This window comes from Hydractinia symbiolongicarpus, chromosome 3, assembly GCF_029227915.1.
Source record: "Hydractinia symbiolongicarpus strain clone_291-10 chromosome 3, HSymV2.1, whole genome shotgun sequence".
In the NCBI taxonomy this organism is placed as follows: domain Eukaryota; kingdom Metazoa; phylum Cnidaria; class Hydrozoa; order Anthoathecata; family Hydractiniidae; genus Hydractinia; species Hydractinia symbiolongicarpus.
The window spans coordinates 28037684-28057084 of NC_079877.1; the positions used below are offsets into that span (position 1 = coordinate 28037684).

Sequence of the window (19401 nt, forward strand, 5' to 3'; positions counted from 1 at the left end):
TATCATAAAGCTGGACCCTTTCATGTTGGAGGGGTGTTGAAGTCATGAAAAAGCTTTTAAGCGCCAATAACTGTTTGGCACATGGTTTATTTTTTTCAAAGGTTTTAAAAGCTCCGCACAGTAGAAAAAAGAATTTTGCCGGAATTTTTTTCATGGGACTTTTATGGTAATAGCTAACAACAGTGCTAACGCGTTATTTAATTTTTGAATTTTTTTTGTACATGGACAGGATATTAACCGGGAGTTCTGACGGCTCCAAGAAGTGATGAAAGAAACAAGGTATTGTCATGCAACTTGGCACAACTTGTTATAACAGATTTGAGGACTATTGTAAGCAAAAAAATTAGATACCGTTATGCAGTCTAAATTAACATTATTAGCTATATATTAAGTCTGAAAAGAGGCAATTCATTACATTACAATACATTTCAGAAATTGAATTTTAATGTCTTTTAGAAATTCATCCTAATAGCTGGCTCTTCCTCCCTCCCGACTGTAGCTATGTTACACTGCTAGATATGTTCTTATGTCTGATTTGCTAGCCGGAAAATTAGCTCTTTGTTGACATTAATAGATCAGGCGTCTATATATTAAATAAAATTATTGAATTTATCGCATTGAATTTTTATGACTTAGGCCAAATGACTTGTATCCAATAAGAGAAGATGTTAAAAGCTGTATTGCTAAAAGAAAAAAAGGGACTTTTTGTAATTTGTCGGAGATTGTAGGAATGTTTTAAAGATTTTTCAAAAAAAAATCTTTTTAGTTCTAAATACAGTTCTGCTGATCTTTTAAAAGCAAATACACCTTTCCCGAATTTATATTATGTGTAAAATCGCATGCGTGAACACGACGCACGTCTTGGTAAACATATTTAGGTTCATTATAAACATGTTTTAATATGTAATTTGCTAAACAATTTATTAGCAAAAACGTCGAAAAATGTCCAGATTTTAGGAAAAACTTCTCCATGATAACACCGTCCAGTTGAAGCTTTTAAAAATCAAAAGCTTGTGTACTATTGATGTAAAAAAGTTGAAGGTCAAATCGCTACGAACAGAACTCAAACAAACTGAATTTGCCTGAATAATTTTTGATTTCTAATACTATTATCATTATAGCCAGGCAAAATCCCAAACAGATGGATTATCTTTGCGTCCACCCATTGATCTTTGATGGCCGAAATAATTTTCTAATGGATCCTGACACAATTTTTCTGTTAAAACATATGGTACACCATGTGATAGAAGGTACTTTATCAATTCGACTACAGAGTTGACAGTGATCTTTATATCTTCATGGGTCTGCCAGGAGATAAACATGTTCTTTTTTGCAGTTTGTATAAAATTTCCTTCTCTATTTTCAATGCTTTGCAACCAATGTTGAAATATGGTAGAAATTCAGTAATTAGCCAAGTTAATTGATAATCATTGGCAGATGTAAACGGGACTAAAATTGGCTTTGCTTTGTGTGCTTCTTCAGTTGTGTTACGTATGTTCATGATGACAAAAAAATTATCCATCCTTGAATAAAATACATGACCAAAGTTTTGAAAAACTTTGCTAACAGTTGAACTTAAAACTTGTGCTGCAAGCTTGACATTCATAACAGAGTAAGAAGATAATATCACATGATCGTATGTTAATTTAAGAAGATGAAGAAAGGGTTGGCTGCAAGTAACTCACGTTTTCTGACTTTTTTCTGTTCAAAATGTAGCTCGCTAACATTGAGGCTCTTCTTCTCAATTTGCTGTCTCAAGGAAGTATCAATAACTCGATCTTTTGTTATAATATGTACAAGATTTGACCTCCATTGGAAATTGTAACTATCGTCACCTCGTGGAAGTCCAAATATAGCAGTGTTAGGGGTGCATCTGGATGTTGTACATCCATAAATAGATCAGTTTGATCCAGGCATCGCGACGATCCAATACAGTTCCCGCCAGCTCTACGGTTTGTTTTGCACCGAAATTACACGGGCCCTTCAAATTATCATGGAACACGACCTTCAAATCGGAACAGCGCTTGTATCCAGTCTATTCTTTTTATGGGTTAATCATGATACTAAAGTAGACATCAGAAATGCACGTGGTGTTGGCAAATAAAGTAATAGTTGTTGTGATCAGTATATAATTATGTAGTCAAGAAAACGTTTACGTCATAGATAGCTCCGTATTGATTACTTGTTGTTTTCACAAAATGTCATTTAACAAACTAGAAAACCAATTACTTCATTACTTAATAAAGCAATACTAGCAGTTACAACTGACAACACTTAGTTAATAAAATAACTGCGAGGGATGTGGCAATTAAAATGCAAATTAATTTCTAGGAATTCATTGCATTATGATGTCACACCTGACGCAGTGTCATTCACTATTGACATTAATAAATTATGCTGCGTAGTCAAAACGATTTGTTAATTTATTTAACTAAAATCGATTACTCAAGTTGGAAAAAGATATACAGATGATTCACAATCGAAACATACATTTTTGGTAAGCAGGTGTAGGGTATTCAAGAGAAATAATATTTATTATCTGCTCTGTTTAACTTTGCCCTATATGGAGTAAATTTTTGCTACGTAATCTTATAAGGACCGTCGTAAGAAGGGCCAAAAAATGTTTGTGTTGTAGCATCATCTCAGACCCCCTCCCACAGAATAATTTTATCCCTTCTTATTAACAGACGGAAAATATACGTGTCTCGAGCAAACATCTGAGGACCGACGAATACCCGTGGGTTTTTGAAACGGTTTAAAGGCTATCCTATGTTGTAATGCTTGCTGTTTGTCTTTAGGCCAAAGATGGTGGCTGTAAGTAGCGATGAAAGAACCCTCCTGTCTGGTGAATTTCCGTGGAGTTATCTTGGGCTTATGACCAGTACTAATTAAAGTGGATAAAATCTGCCTACACTAAGTTTTAAACTTGCACACCTCGATCAGATACTCATTTAAACATAGCTTTTTGTGTATTGTCTGTCTTTCTTCGATCTCGCTCCCCCCGGAAAAGCTGGTGTGGCTCTTTCACAAAGTGTTACATTCTTTGCGTGTGACAATATGTAAATCACCAGTAACATGACAATCGCGCGGAAAAAAATTAATTAACACTAGATCCTTCATAAAATGAAAGTAATCACTCAGCTGAACAACACAAAACTTTTTAATTAATTTTTAGTCATAGTTTTCAATTACCTTTAACAACTAATTAAATAAATTATGACAAGAACATAATGGGAATTTATAAAAGGCTTTTATTAGAGAGAAAACGAAAAACTAAAATTAAATGGGATTTAAAGGTTGACCAAATTTGGGAAATATGTGGTGAAGCAGTGTGGTCATGATAAGTACAAGATTTTGTATAAAAACACGTGCAAGAGACCTTTACGTTCGTTGTTCATTTGAGAAAGAAGAATTGTGAAATACTCTCTCAATGTTTATAAATTCTTAAACGTTTTTTATTATTATATTTCTGTGTTCAGGAATTTGTGTTAGAAAATTGCTGTCTTAGGCCTAAGCATCATATTTAGGCTAAAAGCCCAAAAAGGTAAGTGGACTTCCTGCGGAAACAGAAGTTTGAAAGGTAATGCGACTGTGGCTTGTAAGTTTCCAACTAATTTTCCTTTAAGGCATGCTGTTGTTAAGGTCATGGTTGATTGCTTTATGGCTTGTTTGTGATGTGGAATGTCATTAGTCCAAGTCACGCTGACGATTAGTTAAATCGAATATAACTTGAATGTTTACGTCATAGCTAATTTAGCATGACTTCGGTAGCTAACATTGGATTATGCAAAGAACAGTTGCTTGTAATTGTGCAGTGTGACTTGGGGTTTAGATCAGTTGATATATATGATAGGTTTAATAATACTATGTAACTAATGAGCAAAGTCACACTTATATTTTAGTTTAGTCAAACTTGGTGGTTACTATTCGTTCAACTAAATTAGACTAGTTGAACAAATCCGAAAGTAACGCATTGAAGTCACACAGACCAGTTTAATTTATGGCGTAGACATCTTTTTAACTTTAAGCCACAGGGACACGAGGTAATATTTTTAGGCGATAGTAAGAAATTCAATATTGTTATGATTGTCCAACAAATTTATCATCTGTGGAGAAGGTCATATTGCATCACAACAAGAAAATAGTCAGCATTAAAACTGCCTTCTGATTGACCGAGCACACAAATGTTAACTTAAAATTGTTACTGAACGTGGTGACTCAAAGAAATTGATTAAGTAAAAAGGTATTTTTGTTACTATGGTAGCATTTCTTTGTTACTGGAAACATTGATACTGGTAAATAAAAACTAATATCGCGAGCAATTAAAAGGCAAATGCCAACACAAGTTAACCTTTTCAGGCGCTAGTAATGAGGGCAAATTTTTTACTATCGCTTGAAAAAATTGTCTCGTATCCCTATGTCTGTAACTAATCGAAACTTGTCTCAGTATGATTTCAGCTAACAACTTGTTGATGTGGCTCCTGTTCATCCTTACTTAAAATAAAAAAATTCAGGCAAAAAAAAATATAAGAAAAGTTTTGCACTATACTTATACTTTAAAAAATAATAGATATTATTATTATTAAAACTAAATTTTTAACTAAGTAAACTGCGAATTTGCTATGTCAAGACTTAAATGTCAATATTTTTTCACCGTTCATTGAAAAGTTTTGTGTCATTAAGATAAATTCTATATTTCCAGTTAATAAAAAAGAAAATCCCCGAAAATGGCTGCGAAGAAGATGATGATGGGTTTAGTTTTGTTTCAAATAGAAAGACATATTTTTGGTAAGTCACCAACGTATATCAGATTATCCGTTTTTTGTGTTAACAAAAAATATGTGGTTAAAACACTATATGGAAATGATATTAATAGTTGCTAAACTTCTATTTCGTTAGTAGCTAAACTTCTATTTCGTTATAGAGGCTATCGCGACCAATCCACATGCAGATTCGAAAACAAGGTAGCTAATTTTTTCATTTGCGCTTCATGTGAGAAATACATTTTTCTACAATCACCAGTTGATTTCTAATTTTGCATTTAATATTTAGATGCATCAGTTACAAAGAAGTCTTGCCAAATGGAGTATGCATAAATGAGCTTAAGAATTATAAAATTTTTCAATCACCTCTTCAAGCAAAAAGAAGCAATCGAAATGCACAGTGGGTCAAGGTTTTCCTGTTATTAATGGAAAATAAAACACGTGAACAAGTTTTACTTTATGGGACACGTATACTTCATGAATTTTTTTCTAGAACACGGTATATTGTGTTTCGTTTACTTTCATATTCTTTCTTTTTCTCTTATGTGCAACTGGTTCGGATTGATCAAGCACCTTTCCATGCTTTTGTTTGCTACTGTAATAAAATTATGGTCAATTTATTTACGATACCGTGATGTCTGTGATACAGGTGCAATCCAAAATATAGACGAAAAATTCAGTCAACCCTCTTTTTCCCAAGAGGTAATGTATTGTCATTTTATATTAGGTTCTTCAATTGCAGAAAGAATAGAAAATTTAAGAAAATTTTGGAAAGTTTTAAAATAAACATGAAAACGATTTCACTTCGTTGTATTGATACTGTTAGACGATCAATTTGTCATATCATGCACCCTGTATGCTTTAAATCAGAAGAAAATGGTAGAATTATATCATCGCCGCCTTGCAGAAGATTGTGTACAGAAAGTGACTGCGAGAACATTATTAAAACATGGATTTACAACATCACATTACAAATGCACAAACGTTGTCCAAATCGCATAAGAGACCCTAGAAAGCACAGAGATCGCTACACTTGTGCTCAATTTCCAGTGGCTGACATGAAACACGTTGAGAGATGTCAAAGTATTAGTAAGTATAATGGAACTTTATTTGGTTATCTTATCCAACTAATTATTTCTCGTTTCAACACCTCAAACATATTGAATAGACGAACCTCTTTTATAGTGGTAAAGATGAAGAAATTAGGGAGTTTTATTTGTTTTTGTTTTTTTCTTCCTCAGAAATAATTAAAACTTCTGTAATAAATTGTTGTGATGTGATGAACTAATATTTCGACAACATTTACTATTATCTTTTTAGTTAAGAGAAAAGAAAAACATTCAGAAATTTGTTACAATGGCGATGGCACTTCTTACAACGGCACTGTCAACATTACGTCAACTGGAAAAGCCTGTCTACCATGGAACATCAATCCATTTTTATCTTCGCCAGTATACAGTAATTTAAAAAATAATTACTGTAGAAATCCGCAAGGCTATGCAACAGCTCCTTGGTGTTATGTTAATGCTACCAATCGAGATTGGGAATTTTGTGATGTACCAAAATGCGAAGGAAGTAAAGGTATAGAAAAAGAAGAAATTGTGTTCTTCATGTTGGTAGATTTTATAATACTTTACAAATAATTACACATGCTTCTATTTAGTAAAGATCAAAAACATCAACTCAATATCGATTGCAATTAAAGTTCTTATCGTTGTTTCTGCTTTGGTGTTTACTTTTGTTTTGATATTTTCCAGTTGGAAAATATATCGCGTCTGGAGAAAGAAAAAGGATGGTAGGTATAAACAAGAAAAATAAATAAATAAAGGTCTATGTGCCCTATGCTTGAGGGCAATTTTTTCAGTACCGCACTGGATAATCGGTTATTATTGTATTTATTAAATTTCGGTTTAGTGTTCGTATAATAACATAATTAACTACTTTCGTTAACTCTTAGGGTGAAAGTTCAGTATGTCTAAAAAACCGAAATATTTTATACACAAGTTCTTAGAGTATATCATTGTAAACAAAACAAAAACAATGTTCAAAAATTACAGAAAAATATGTACAGTTGAATGTGCAATTAAAGTTTAGTTACAGCAAATATCGACGTATTTTTTTTCAATAAAAGTAGCTAAGAATGGCATTGGTTTTGACCTTTTTCTATGTTGACTGAGTAATCAATAATCTGAAGTCTGAAAGATTTCTATAGATTTTATAATACTTTACAAATAATTACACATGCTTCTATTTAGTAAAGATCAAAAACATCAACTCAATATCGATTGCAATTAAAGTTCTTATCGTTGTTTCTGCTTTGGTGTTTACTTTTGTTTTGATATTTTCCAGTTGGAAAATATATCGCGTCTGGAGAAAGAAAAAGGATGGTAGGTATAAACAAGAAAAATAAATAAATAAAGGTCTATGTGCCCTATGCTTGAGGGCAATTTTTTCAGTACCGCACTGGATAATCGGTTATTATTGTATTTATTAAATTTCGGTTTAGTGTTCGTATAATAACATAATTAACTACTTTCGTTAACTCTTAGGGTGAAAGTTCAGTATGTCTAAAAAACCGAAATATTTTATACACAAGTTCTTAGAGTATATCATTGTAAACAAAACAAAAACAATGTTCAAAAATTACAGAAAAATATGTACAGTTGAATGTGCAATTAAAGTTTAGTTACAGCAAATATCGACGTATTTTTTTTCAATAAAAGTAGCTAAGAATGGCATTGGTTTTGACCTTTTTCTATGTTGACTGAGTAATCAATAATCTGAAGTCTGAAAGTGAGGAAGGACTTCTTTATTACTTTTTTGTGTTATAAATTTGTCGGCCGGACTTTAGTACTCTTGATAAAGCGATATCCCATCATCGTTTTTTGTAGACAATAGAGCTAGCTAGATAGTTAACTAGCTGGTTTTTTGCCGCTTTATATTGGCATTTTGTCAAGAGAAAATAAGAATGTTTAAAAACCCGTATTGCTCGCTTGAAAAATCCGGATGGTAAACAATTAATCTTGATTGAATGTATTTTGTACTAGATACTGAATATATTGAGCCATACAATGTTTGTGATGTATCTGACAAAGAAAAGATGTCAAAATTATTGAGGTTGCAGACAAGAAGTGGAAGTTGAAACAAAAGAGTGGTTCATAGAATGAAAAAAAATATTTTTACTACCCTCGACCGTGGAACAGGAAAAAGGAGCTTGTATGTCTACCTGTGTATTCCCAAATCGAAAGTGGTGGTTAGGCGAAACGAGTTGTAAAAAAGTAAAAATTATCCCTTGTTTTCAACGAAAGCTTTTGTATGACAAGGAAAGAGAATACTTTAGTTTTTAAGAAAGTGTAAAATATATCGTCATAAGGAAGATCCTGGTAACAGCTTCTTTCTCGTCCATTTTATCCAATATTTTTCATATATTATCTTTTAACCCTATTCGGTCGGGGGGGGGGGGGGGGGGGCGGATTCCGCTCCCCCTGACGGTTTTTTTTTAATAACTCCTGATTCCTTTCTTATATGGCTATGATACTTACTGAGTTTCAACATTTATCTATTAGACACCTGCATGCTAAATTTTTAGGTCCCATACCTTTCAGAGGCTTTGATATTGGCCATTACTCTAAACTACCCCTAAAATCTCTATGAAATCCTTATAATGGGGAAAATATAATAACTCCTGTTAGGATTATCCTTAGAACTTGAAACTTGCAACACAACTTTGTTTCATCAAGAAGAATCATTTTGAATAACTTTGACACGTGACTATTCCGATTTCCCGATTTTGTCGGATTCTACCTGAAAATCGGAAAAAAACGGATTTTCGGGCAATTTTTGGCATTTTTTTATCCGATCCATGTAAAAACCGGAAGATATGTTAAAAAAGAATTTTATTTAGCTTTCAGAAACTTCAAACAGAATGTAAAAATTCGCTCTAGAACAAAAGTAATTATTTTTTAAGCAGATAGTGGCATTTTCAACAATTTTCAAGCTTTTGATGAAATTTATTGCCGCCATTTTGTTCCTTTTATGACGTACTATAAGTGTGCCAAGCTTGATTCAATTTGAACAATCCTATGAAAAATTATTGAGGGGGGGGGGGCGGAATCCGCCCTCCCCCGGTCATAGTATGTTCGAAAAACCCCGGACCGAATAGGGTTAACAACCTTAATCTTATGTTAAATCAGAAATTGAAAAGTTTGTTTACCCGTTTGCATTTTGGCACATGTTTTGAAACTTGATCAGCAAGTGAGTCTCTGAGCAAGTGATTCCGCCACTGATTATAAAAACTTCACAGTTTTCAACTTTATCTACATAATTAAAGCCTTTTTTCATTTCCCCCCTTACTTCTTAAGAATTGTTCATTACTTTTTCTTACTCTCGAAGAGACTAAGGGCAAGGATTTTAATATTGTTTTCTAAAAATGTTAAACCACCCTTTCTTAAAGTTCGACTAGGGTGAGCGTTAAAATAGCAACGGTTTTCTTTTTGTACTTTGAGAATGAGATTACTGTTGATTGCAATATTTTTGTACCAAACAAACATGTATATATATAAATATAAATTATTTGTTTTTTCAATAGAAATATTTTTCTTGGTCATCTTAGTTTATTAAAAGATATAAAGGAAATCTTCAGTCAAAGTACAATATTCTAGACTCATGTGAGATATGTAAGATGGCTAACTGGAAACTATTTCGAAATCTCTTGCTGCTACTTTAACCAAGTTTTCCTATTATTTGATAGCTTTGTGCATTATCTAAACAATCTTTTTACTTTACCTAGTTTGGTATAGCAGTTGTCAACTCCCTATATTAACGTTAATATAGACCGAGGTATATTCATATTATTTAGAGGGACGATAAGAGGTTACTTTAGGTAGAATGCAATAATTTCCCTATCGTGGATGATTAAAATTGAATGCTAAAAAGAAAATCCGACATTTCAGATGTAATAAAAAAAAGTAATAAAAATTTTAGCAGAAGAGGAGAAGTATAGAAAAGTATAGATAAAAAAACAAACAAAAAAACAACAACAATAAGAAAAAAGAGCGCAAAAAAGGCAAAAGGGAGTTAGTTGCTGTATAAACCCACGTACAGCCTTACCAAAATATACCGATGTCACAGTCGAGGGAAGGTACCAATTTTTTTTGTTTTCCCTACTACATATACCTTTCTACTTTTGTTTCCTTATTTATTTGGCTTGATTAGGTATATGTTTTTATAAATAATGCATTTTCAGCAGAAATAATTGCGATTAATAATCTTATTTTAATATTTACATAAGAATTGGAAATACTTTTGTTTTCATTGGATAATGAATATATCAAGCCATACTATGTTTCTGATGTGTCTGATAAAGAAAAGATATCAAAATTATTGAGGTTGCAGACAAGAATTGAATACTATTCTAAATAAATAGTAGTGACAGTACCAAGAAAAATTTGGGAATTATTTTTTTATTTTCTTAAGTTCTTGTTTACATGTTCCACGAGCCTTTGACTGAGTGAAATATGGGAGTATTAAACAAGAAAAAAATATGGCGATATTTCTAGAGAAAAAGTGCGATATTTAGTTTACCATATAAATCAAGCATAAACTATCGTATTCGGTACAATCATTAGATTTTTGTTTATAAAATATGCGAGCGTGTAATGTAATTCCTGATAAATTTGTTATTGTGAAAAATCGAATTGAACGCATGTCTCCTTTAATATGTTAAAAATCTCTCTCCGAAGTGACAGGTAAACTTAACAATATCGGCGTTGAAGAATTCCCTCATAACAATTTCTACGCAGCATTGTAAGGGACGATCTGGTTGAATGTTAAATTAAGTAATTTAAATTAAATTTAGCTTATAAGTAACAATATTTCAACAAGGAGTAATTAAACAGTGCAGCACAAAACACGTCTGAAGTTACCATTTGGCCGCTTCAATAGGGTGGAAAAGACGAATTGCAGTATTGCAACCTATTCGCTAAATCACTATTTCGATTACTAATCAAATAGATCTTTAATGCTGTTTCAGTTTGTAAAGCAAAACATGTCGCAAAATACATAGTACATATAGAGGTGTTAAACAGAAGAACCACTGTAAAAAGTCTCCAACTTTTGTTCCAAATCTTTGAGATTGAAATGCCTAAGAAACTTTTCAGATATAAAATCACCATTGTGTTTAATATAAACTCCAACAAGATGGAAAAAGACACTTTCTTCACAAAGTCCATTACATGATCCATGAATTGAAATTCTTTAGCATTTTTATATGGTATTCTTTTTTGAAATGTGTAAAACATGATGTATGCATTTGCCACAGTAATTGCCCATATTTCCACTATCATGCTGACGATGATTAAGTTTATTCTGTTTATTTTCCATCTATTGGCCATTGACAAACTTCTCTTTCTTCTCCATTTTAGCTTTTTAAAAAACCAATTAACTACACCTTGCATATATTGTCTAACAGCATGAATTAAGCTTAGTAAAAAATACTTTTGCAGATTGTCAATGTAGGTTTGATATGTACGATAGAGTAAAACACACAATACTGTTAAACTTGTCGTCAAAGTGAAAATTCTGTCTGTCTCAACAAAATCTGCATATGAGCCAATAAGAATATTGGATATAATAGTGCATACATAACCAATAAACAGAATAAACAAAGCTGTCGTGAACTTAAAGTTTTGTGAAAGATTTAAGTATATCGGGGTAATCACATAGTAGTTAATGCAACTGAATAAAAGCAGTGTTATAAACTGCACAAACAGCACCAAGTATATTTTCCATATTTTTTTCTTGCGACGATCAATTCTTGAGGCAACAATCCAAATTGTATGAAACACCATTATTGCGAAACAAACGTATAACGGGGCTTTAAACCATATATGTTTTTCCTGGAAATGTGCTATTTCCAACGACAAGTCGTAAATTATAATAACACAGCCCGCAATAACATTGTTTAACACTAAAACTCGCATCTCGCTTAAGGGAAGCTTTGTTATCAAACACAAAAAGAATGGAAGTGACAGTTGAATTATGAGGTTGTGTAAAGTTTGACAAGATGGTATTTTGAGTATTTTTTTTGCCATTGCATTGTGTCGCAGAGTTCTAAAAACATAACATCAAAGTAGGCCACACCAGTGGACACTGCTGCTACAAACACACCAATTATACTATACTATACTATACTATACTATACTATACTATACTATACTATACTATACTATACTATACTATACTATACTATACTATACTATACTATACTATACTATACTATACTATACTATACTATACTATACTATACTATACTATACTATACTATACTATACTATACTATACTATACTATACTATACTATACTATACTATACTATACTATACTATACTATACTATACTATACTATACTATACTATACTATACTATACTATACTACTACTACTTGTAAGGTTATTTTTTCTGGGTTAATTATCAGGCCAACTTTATATATTGAAAACTTTCTTAATTTTCTTGGGCCACCTGGTTAAGTTATTGTGTTAAATCGAACGAGTATTAAACGTATGTTAGGAAGTGGCGGCCAGATTAACTGACTAAATATGTCATTGCATTGAAACAACATGTGGCTTGAAACAAATCATGACTGATTTATTTACCAACGATACTTTTAGTTTTTAAAGGTACCAGTTTTCCCACACAAAATGCCATTTATTACTATTTGATTAAAATACATACTTTTCTATAGCCATCTTATAGCAGAATGCTTACATTTAGAAACTCAAGTATAATACAAAAGTTTTTAATTCCATTTTAATTTATTAATTCCATCAGATTTGTCTAACAAGAACACTCTGTATAAAATTGAAAATTGAAATTTTTTTGAACTTTTCTTTTAGGTACGAATAAATGACTTTACCCATAGTTATATATGCCTAACGACGCAACATGAATACGTTTACGGGTTTAGAATTAAAAAAAGAGATTAAAGATAATTAACTCCTATATATACGGAGGTGTGGCACCCGAGGGTCAAAATATGCTGATATCAGCAGCAAATATCTGAAAATCATAAGGCAGAACCACATTTTTTCAAAACTACCCAGAGTTCCTTGACGTAGCCGTCATTTTGGCTAGTGCTGAAACTTGTGACTGAGACGCAGTTTGAAGCTCAGGGATGGTGCCTTGAAACTAAAGACATGCAAAGAAACGCCATGAGTAGTGTAAGGGAAAGAAGAGGAATTCTTAAGTAATTTTTTTTCATTGGATTTACAAGAATTTGAGGTACCCCACAATGAGAAGTAAAGAACAGAAACACCTTTCCGATGTCTGATGATGAGGGATGGTCACATCTGGATAATATTTATTTTGCGATGTTAAGCTACTACAGGGCACATTTGTTATTAAATAATTAAGTGATGAAGTACAAGAGCTAATCATATTACTTTAATGTAGCTAGCTGCACAAAAGATTTTTCAAGACATTCTGTCATTTTGAATAAAAATAGCTAGGTAGTTATTTGGACCTCCCATAAGTTAGGTATGCAAGACATTGCATGTTTGTAAACATGTTTCCACGACAAACTGAAACCTACAATTCATAAATAAATTTCTGCATATATAAACAATTTTGTAGATTTTCAGTTTTCTTTTATGAAATAACATAATTTGGGAAAGTATAGCCAGAAGTAATATTCGCTTGAAGTGGGAAGACCTAAAGTCTTCAGGTTAAGACTTAGTAAAGCGTAAACTGTTTCACATGGAGGACACTTAGTGTAATGTGTTACAAATCCAGTGGAGCGCTTATAGCATTAAGGGTATAATATCTTTTTCATAAACCAACATTCACACGACTTATGATAAAGATAAAGCCTATTGTTACTTCTGCAAAGCAAATACAGTTGTTTAGCATTTTTCATTTTGTATAAAAAGTTCCTCCTATGAATATTCAAAAATTAATTGTGAGTGGCACCAGACTGGACGATTAGTGCAAAGTAAACGTGTTGCAGATCCAGGTGGACAAAAAAAAACTTTCTAACCAGTTTGTATTTATACGGCATAAAATTTAGATTGTGTATTTAGCACTGTGCTTTAGAAGCACATTGAAGCACACCCTTTTTCTCTGAGCTGGATAAGGTATTTGGTCCTAAACCTGGGACACATTTTATCTGTTTGAATTAGTTTTAATCCTGAGAATCACTTAGATTGTTTTCTGTACACATGGCTTGTCAAAATTGATATGCTGTAAAAAAAAGTTTATCGGCGTCTCCAAAAATGGCCAAAATTAAGAACTCAGAAACTATGATAGTATTAAAAAAATGTTTTGGGTTCATTTCATCAAACTTGTCTAAAAACATGTAATACTAAGTTTCAAGTCATCATTTCAATTTTTACTGTAATAGGACTTTTACTTACAGTTTTTGCATAGTTTTTCATACCGTTGACACCAAAATGACTACAGGGACTAATCGGTTTGAAATTAATTTATAGTATTTTAATAACAAACTTTTTCTCTTGATGTGTTTTTATTTTCCTGCAAAAGTTGTTGCATAGCTTATGTATTAACATTAGGATAAGAATGAAAAAGTTACTGTGAGACATGGGTTTTAAACCTTAAAAATTTCCAGCGAGAAATTTGAAAACTAATGAATGACAAAATCGCAAAATTTTATCTTCAAATTTTTAGTTTTTGTTAATGTAAAAGTAATCCACATGAAAAAAGTTTCTGATGCTTTTTATGAAGAAATTTTCCATATTAGCCATATGGGGTAACTTGATGAACAATGCATTTTCCTGCAAGTGTTCTCAAATATGTGTAGTATAATCTTACAAAATGTGATGTAATTTTCCTCTTAAAGTTTTGACTTTTAACCCAGCTAAAAAGCTCAGCCTTGTCCTTTCATGCTTAGTCGAGCTAGCTATAGCGAAAAAGTTTAATATTCAAACTTGACCTATTTTACTGAGTATTAAATAATAAATGCTAGTTTAATCCTAAATGTAACTATAGTAGCTAAACTACCTGTAAGAACAACATCAAACAACATCGAGGCTGTTCTCTTTTGTAAACAAACCCATTGGTATTTTTGTAATAAGTACCAAATTTTATGTGTTCATTTCTTGCGCTTATGAGTGTAACCAAAGTGCCCTGTACGTAAGTCCTAAAAGTTTATGTCATTGGCTCACTCTTTGCGAATGACACCACGTAACAAAGGAAAAGCATGCTTTGCTATTTCCCGTAACCTATACCGAGATTTGGTTGTGATATATATCAGGATTAATTGTCTTTAAATCTAATTTGTGATTCCGTGGTGTTAGTATTTACACTAGCCAAGAGACTGCCGTCAAAAAGCCGGGTTAAGCCACAAGTAATTGTTTTACCTGGTGTTGAACGCCTGGAAGAACGATTAGTAAGAAACTTAAACTGTGCCACACTAATGCACAGAACGGTGTTTCCGTTGTAAAAAAATTTTCAAAAAATAGGTTCAAAACATTACGGTATTTCCGGTGTAATATATTATTCAACAAATAACTTTCCACAACATTTACAACTTCTTGCTAGCCTGTCATAGCAAAAACAGTTGGCCAACCTTTTTTATTTTTTATAGAATGTTCCTGCTAAAAGTTCAAAAATAATTGTTACTTGGAGTTTTAGCACGATGCTGCCTTGAAACTTGCGTTTGTAGCTAAAATCTTAAAATTGGTTTGTTTCAGGCTTACACAGGCTTGGCTAGAAAAAGTGATGATATTTTCACCTAACATGTAACAACATAGATCCAAAAAAGGAATATCTTAAAAGTTGCTAAAACTGAAACTTAGTCAGTTTAATAATTATGCTAACCCTACCAAATATTTTTCTTAGCTTCCAAATACTTCGCTTTGAAGCAGCTTTCCCTCGAAAGATACGACTCGTACCTTAACCCCTAGAGCTCCGTTTAGTTGAACAAAAACTACTTCGTTAAAAGCATAACTGGAAATAAAAATTTTGAGGGGTATTCAGCATAGCTCATCAAATAATGTCAAAATAACAGTCTGAAAAAATATTTGTCATCAAACACGTAGCGCAGTCTTCATTCATTCCAATTTTACAAATATTAAGATACGCACACAACCGGTTTAGAGCTCGGGCGCGGGACCAGATGGGATTCTCCAAATTGTGATGTGGACATGCTTAAACATCTCGGATATTCTCTCGAGAGCTCTGCTACACATGCCTTCAGTCTTGAACTGATTCGGGACTTGTTTGAGCATCTCGGGTATTCTCACCACGGCTCTGCTACACATGTCCTAAGTCTTGAAATGATCCAGGAAATGCTTGAGCATCTCAGCTTTTAGTTAAACGTTTGTGCTACACATGTCCTAAGTCTTGAACTGATCTGGGACACATGCAAGCATCCAGGGTATTCCCTCAACATCTTTGCCGTAGAGTTTGCTAATTGCATTTCCAAACCAACTCATTTATAGTTACACAAACCCTCAACCGGTATAGGCTTTGAGTAGAGACTTTCCCCTCCTTACTCAACTTGACCATGATGTCATGGTATGCCGTCAGATTTGTCGGTTTTATCTTTTTGTGGGAACGAGGGGGCGCGCAGGGCACGCGTGACTTCTATCATAGGTTGGAGGGGCAAGTTAGAGTAGCATTTCTTTTTTCGTCACAATTTAGCCTAAATAGAAATTGGGTTGCACTGAGTTGGAATGAGCGTGTTGCTGAAAGTTAAAAACACATACACTTATTTACCTACAGGCACTATTTCCGCAACTGTTAAACTTCAAACCAACTCATTTATAGTTACGCAAACCCTCAACCGGTATAGGCTTTGAGTAGAGACTTTCCCCTCCTTACTCAACTTGACCATGATGTCATGGCATGCCGTCCGATTTGTCGGATATCAGCTGTCACGTTTTACTTATTTGATGTATGATACATCTGTGACGTCACACACTTTTGCATGGGTAGCTCCCGAGGTGCTTGGTAGCGCGATTTGATCGTTAAAAAACAAAAAATGTGGCCATAATCACGTATACTTTCACTGCAACCCGTTTTAGAAATGACATGTTGGTGACGTCATCAACACACTTTCAAACTTCAATATCTCTTGATCCTTTAAAAGCAAAATTAGATATCAGCTGGTTGTTGTACATGAGCTTCGTTACTCGGTTATGCAAAATTTTAGTTTAAAAAATAACATTTGTAAAAAATAAATTTCGCACAACAAATTTAACTTAGTTCTCAACTCATTATACATGTTTCTGCATATTATTTTGTGTTGTCAGAACTGTTACATGTTTGTTTTACATCTTGTCAAAGTAACATGTATGTACTTGGTCTGCAGGACAATTTCATATTGTCATCACATAATAGCACTGTGACTTGAGCTCCCAGACTACTCATAGAATGGGTTAAAAAAACTAAACAGAACTCAAGTGCACAGCAAAGGCAGCCAAATAGCCTGAAAGGGACAATTATTTCTTGAAGTCACAGCTTATTGGGGCTTACTTTCAGGAATTACTAATAAGGCTAATAACAACATTACCAGAAGTTTCGTGATGTCCTGAAGTCCTGATATCCTTAAGCAAAATCAAGCAATCGAAATGCACAGTGGTTCAAGATTTTCCTGTCATATATGGAAAATAAAACACGGCAACACGGCTGTTATGTACAGCTGATCGGGATTGACCAAGTACCTTTTAATGCTTTTGTTTGTTACTTTAATAAGATTATAGTCAACTTATTTATGATACCGTGATGTCTGTAATATATAATAGTTGTCATGTAGAATGTGGACAAAAAACCTCAGTCAATCCTCTATTTCCTAAAATTAATGTATTGTTATTTCTTACTAGATTAAGAATATTTTAAAATATTCGAAAAAAAACATCAAAATGATTTCACTTCGTTGTATTGATACTGTCAGACGAATAATTTGTTATATCATGCTGTATATTATAAATCAGGAAAAAATGGTAGAATTATATCATCGCTACCGTGCAAAAGATTGTGTACAGAAAGTGATTGCGAGAACCTTGTTAAAACATGGCTTTACAACATCACATTGCAAATGCACAAACGTTGTCCAAATCGCATAAGAGACCCTAGAAAGCATAGAGATCGCTACACTTGTGCTCAATTTCCAATCGCCGATATGAAGCACGTTGAGAGATGTCAAAATATTAGTAAGTGTAATGGAACTTTATTTGGTTATCTTATCCAACTAATTATTTCTTTCAACACCTCAAACGTATTGAATAGACGAACCTTTTATAGTGGTAAAGATGAAGAAATTAGGAAAATAATATCAGTTTTATTTATTTTATTTTTTTTCCTCGTGAGAAATAATTTAAACTTCTGAAATAAATTCTATTACTTCGTCAACATTTACTATTCTCATGGGTATATGTTTTCATAAATAATTCATTTTCAGCAGAAATAATTGCGATTAATAACCTTATTTTAATATTTACATAAGAATTGGAAATACTTTTGTTTTTATTAGATAATGAATATATCAAGCCATACTATGTTTCTGATGTGTCTGATAAAGAAAAGATATCAAAATTATTGAGGTTGCAGACAAGAATTGAATACTATTCTAAATAAATAGTAGTGAATAGTAGAGTAAATATAAAGATTATTTCTTTAAGTTCTCGTTTATATATTCCACGGGCCCTTGACTGAGTGAAATATGCGAATAGTAAAAAAAAAAAAAAATATGGCGATATTTATTGAGAAAAAGTGCGATACTTAGTTTACCATATACAATAAGCATACACTATAATATTCTGTACAATCGTTAGAAGCAGCATTGTAAGGACGAGCTAGTTGAATGCTAAATTAAAATTCATAAAACACTTTAATACTTTTTGTATTTATGAAAATCAAAATATGTTCATTTATTGTTTTTGTTTTTAAAACTTATGACCATTTTAAACCAACAACTCTACAAATCCCACACAAGCTCTTTTCATCTAATTCGGGAACCAATAAATGCTCGTATTCTGACGCTTGTAAGTAGCGGTATTTTAACAACGAGGAATTAAACTTTGCAGCACAAAATTGTTTTGAACTAACCATATTGGCGCTTCAATAGGGTGGAAAAGATGAATTACAGTATTTCAAGCTATTCGCTAAATCACTATTTCCAATGTTGATCAAATAGATCTTTAATGCAGCTTCAGTTTGTAAAGCAAAAGATTTCGAAAAATAAATTGTACATATAGAGGTGTTAAACAGAAGAACCACTGTAAAAAGACTCCAACTTTTGTTCCAAATCCTTGAAATTGAAATGCCGAAGAAACTTTTCAGATATAAAATCACCATTGTGTTTAATATAAACTCCAACAAGATGGAAAAAGACACTTTCTTCACAAAGTCCATTACATGATCCATGAATTGAAATTCTTTAGCATTTTTATATGGTATTCTTTTTTGAAATGTGTAAAACATGATGTATGCATTTGCCACAGTAATTGCCCATATTTCCACTATCATACTGACGATGATTAAATTTATTCTGTTTATTTTCCATCTATTGGCCATTGACAAACTTCTCTTTCTTGTCCATTTTAGCTTTTTAAAAAACCAATTAACTACACCTTGCATATGTGGCGAAAGTATTCGTTCTAAGAAACTTACAACAGCATGAATTA

At 32.6% G+C, this 19401-nt stretch overlaps 1 protein-coding gene across 2 annotated transcripts; it reads left to right on the forward strand.

The window, feature by feature from the left end:
- The first annotated feature begins 4023 nt into the window (after window positions 1-4023).
- On the forward strand, window positions 4024-8156 carry LOC130636628 (uncharacterized). 2 transcript variants are annotated; one of them, XM_057446412.1, is made up of 9 exons: window positions 4024-4243; window positions 4703-4788; window positions 4925-4964; window positions 5053-5262; window positions 5590-5852; window positions 6084-6344; window positions 6427-6558; window positions 7019-7150; window positions 7811-8156. In XM_057446412.1, the coding sequence occupies exons 2-9, from the start codon at window positions 4728-4730 to the stop codon at window positions 7903-7905; spliced, it is 1194 nt and encodes a 397-aa protein (XP_057302395.1). In that variant the 5' UTR covers window positions 4024-4243; window positions 4703-4727; the 3' UTR covers window positions 7906-8156. The 2 variants fall into 2 exon arrangements, with proteins under 2 accessions (XP_057302395.1, XP_057302394.1); XM_057446411.1 differs by having other exon boundaries at window positions 4054-4243; window positions 5491-5852.
- Window positions 8157-19401: the final 11245 nt, after the last annotated feature.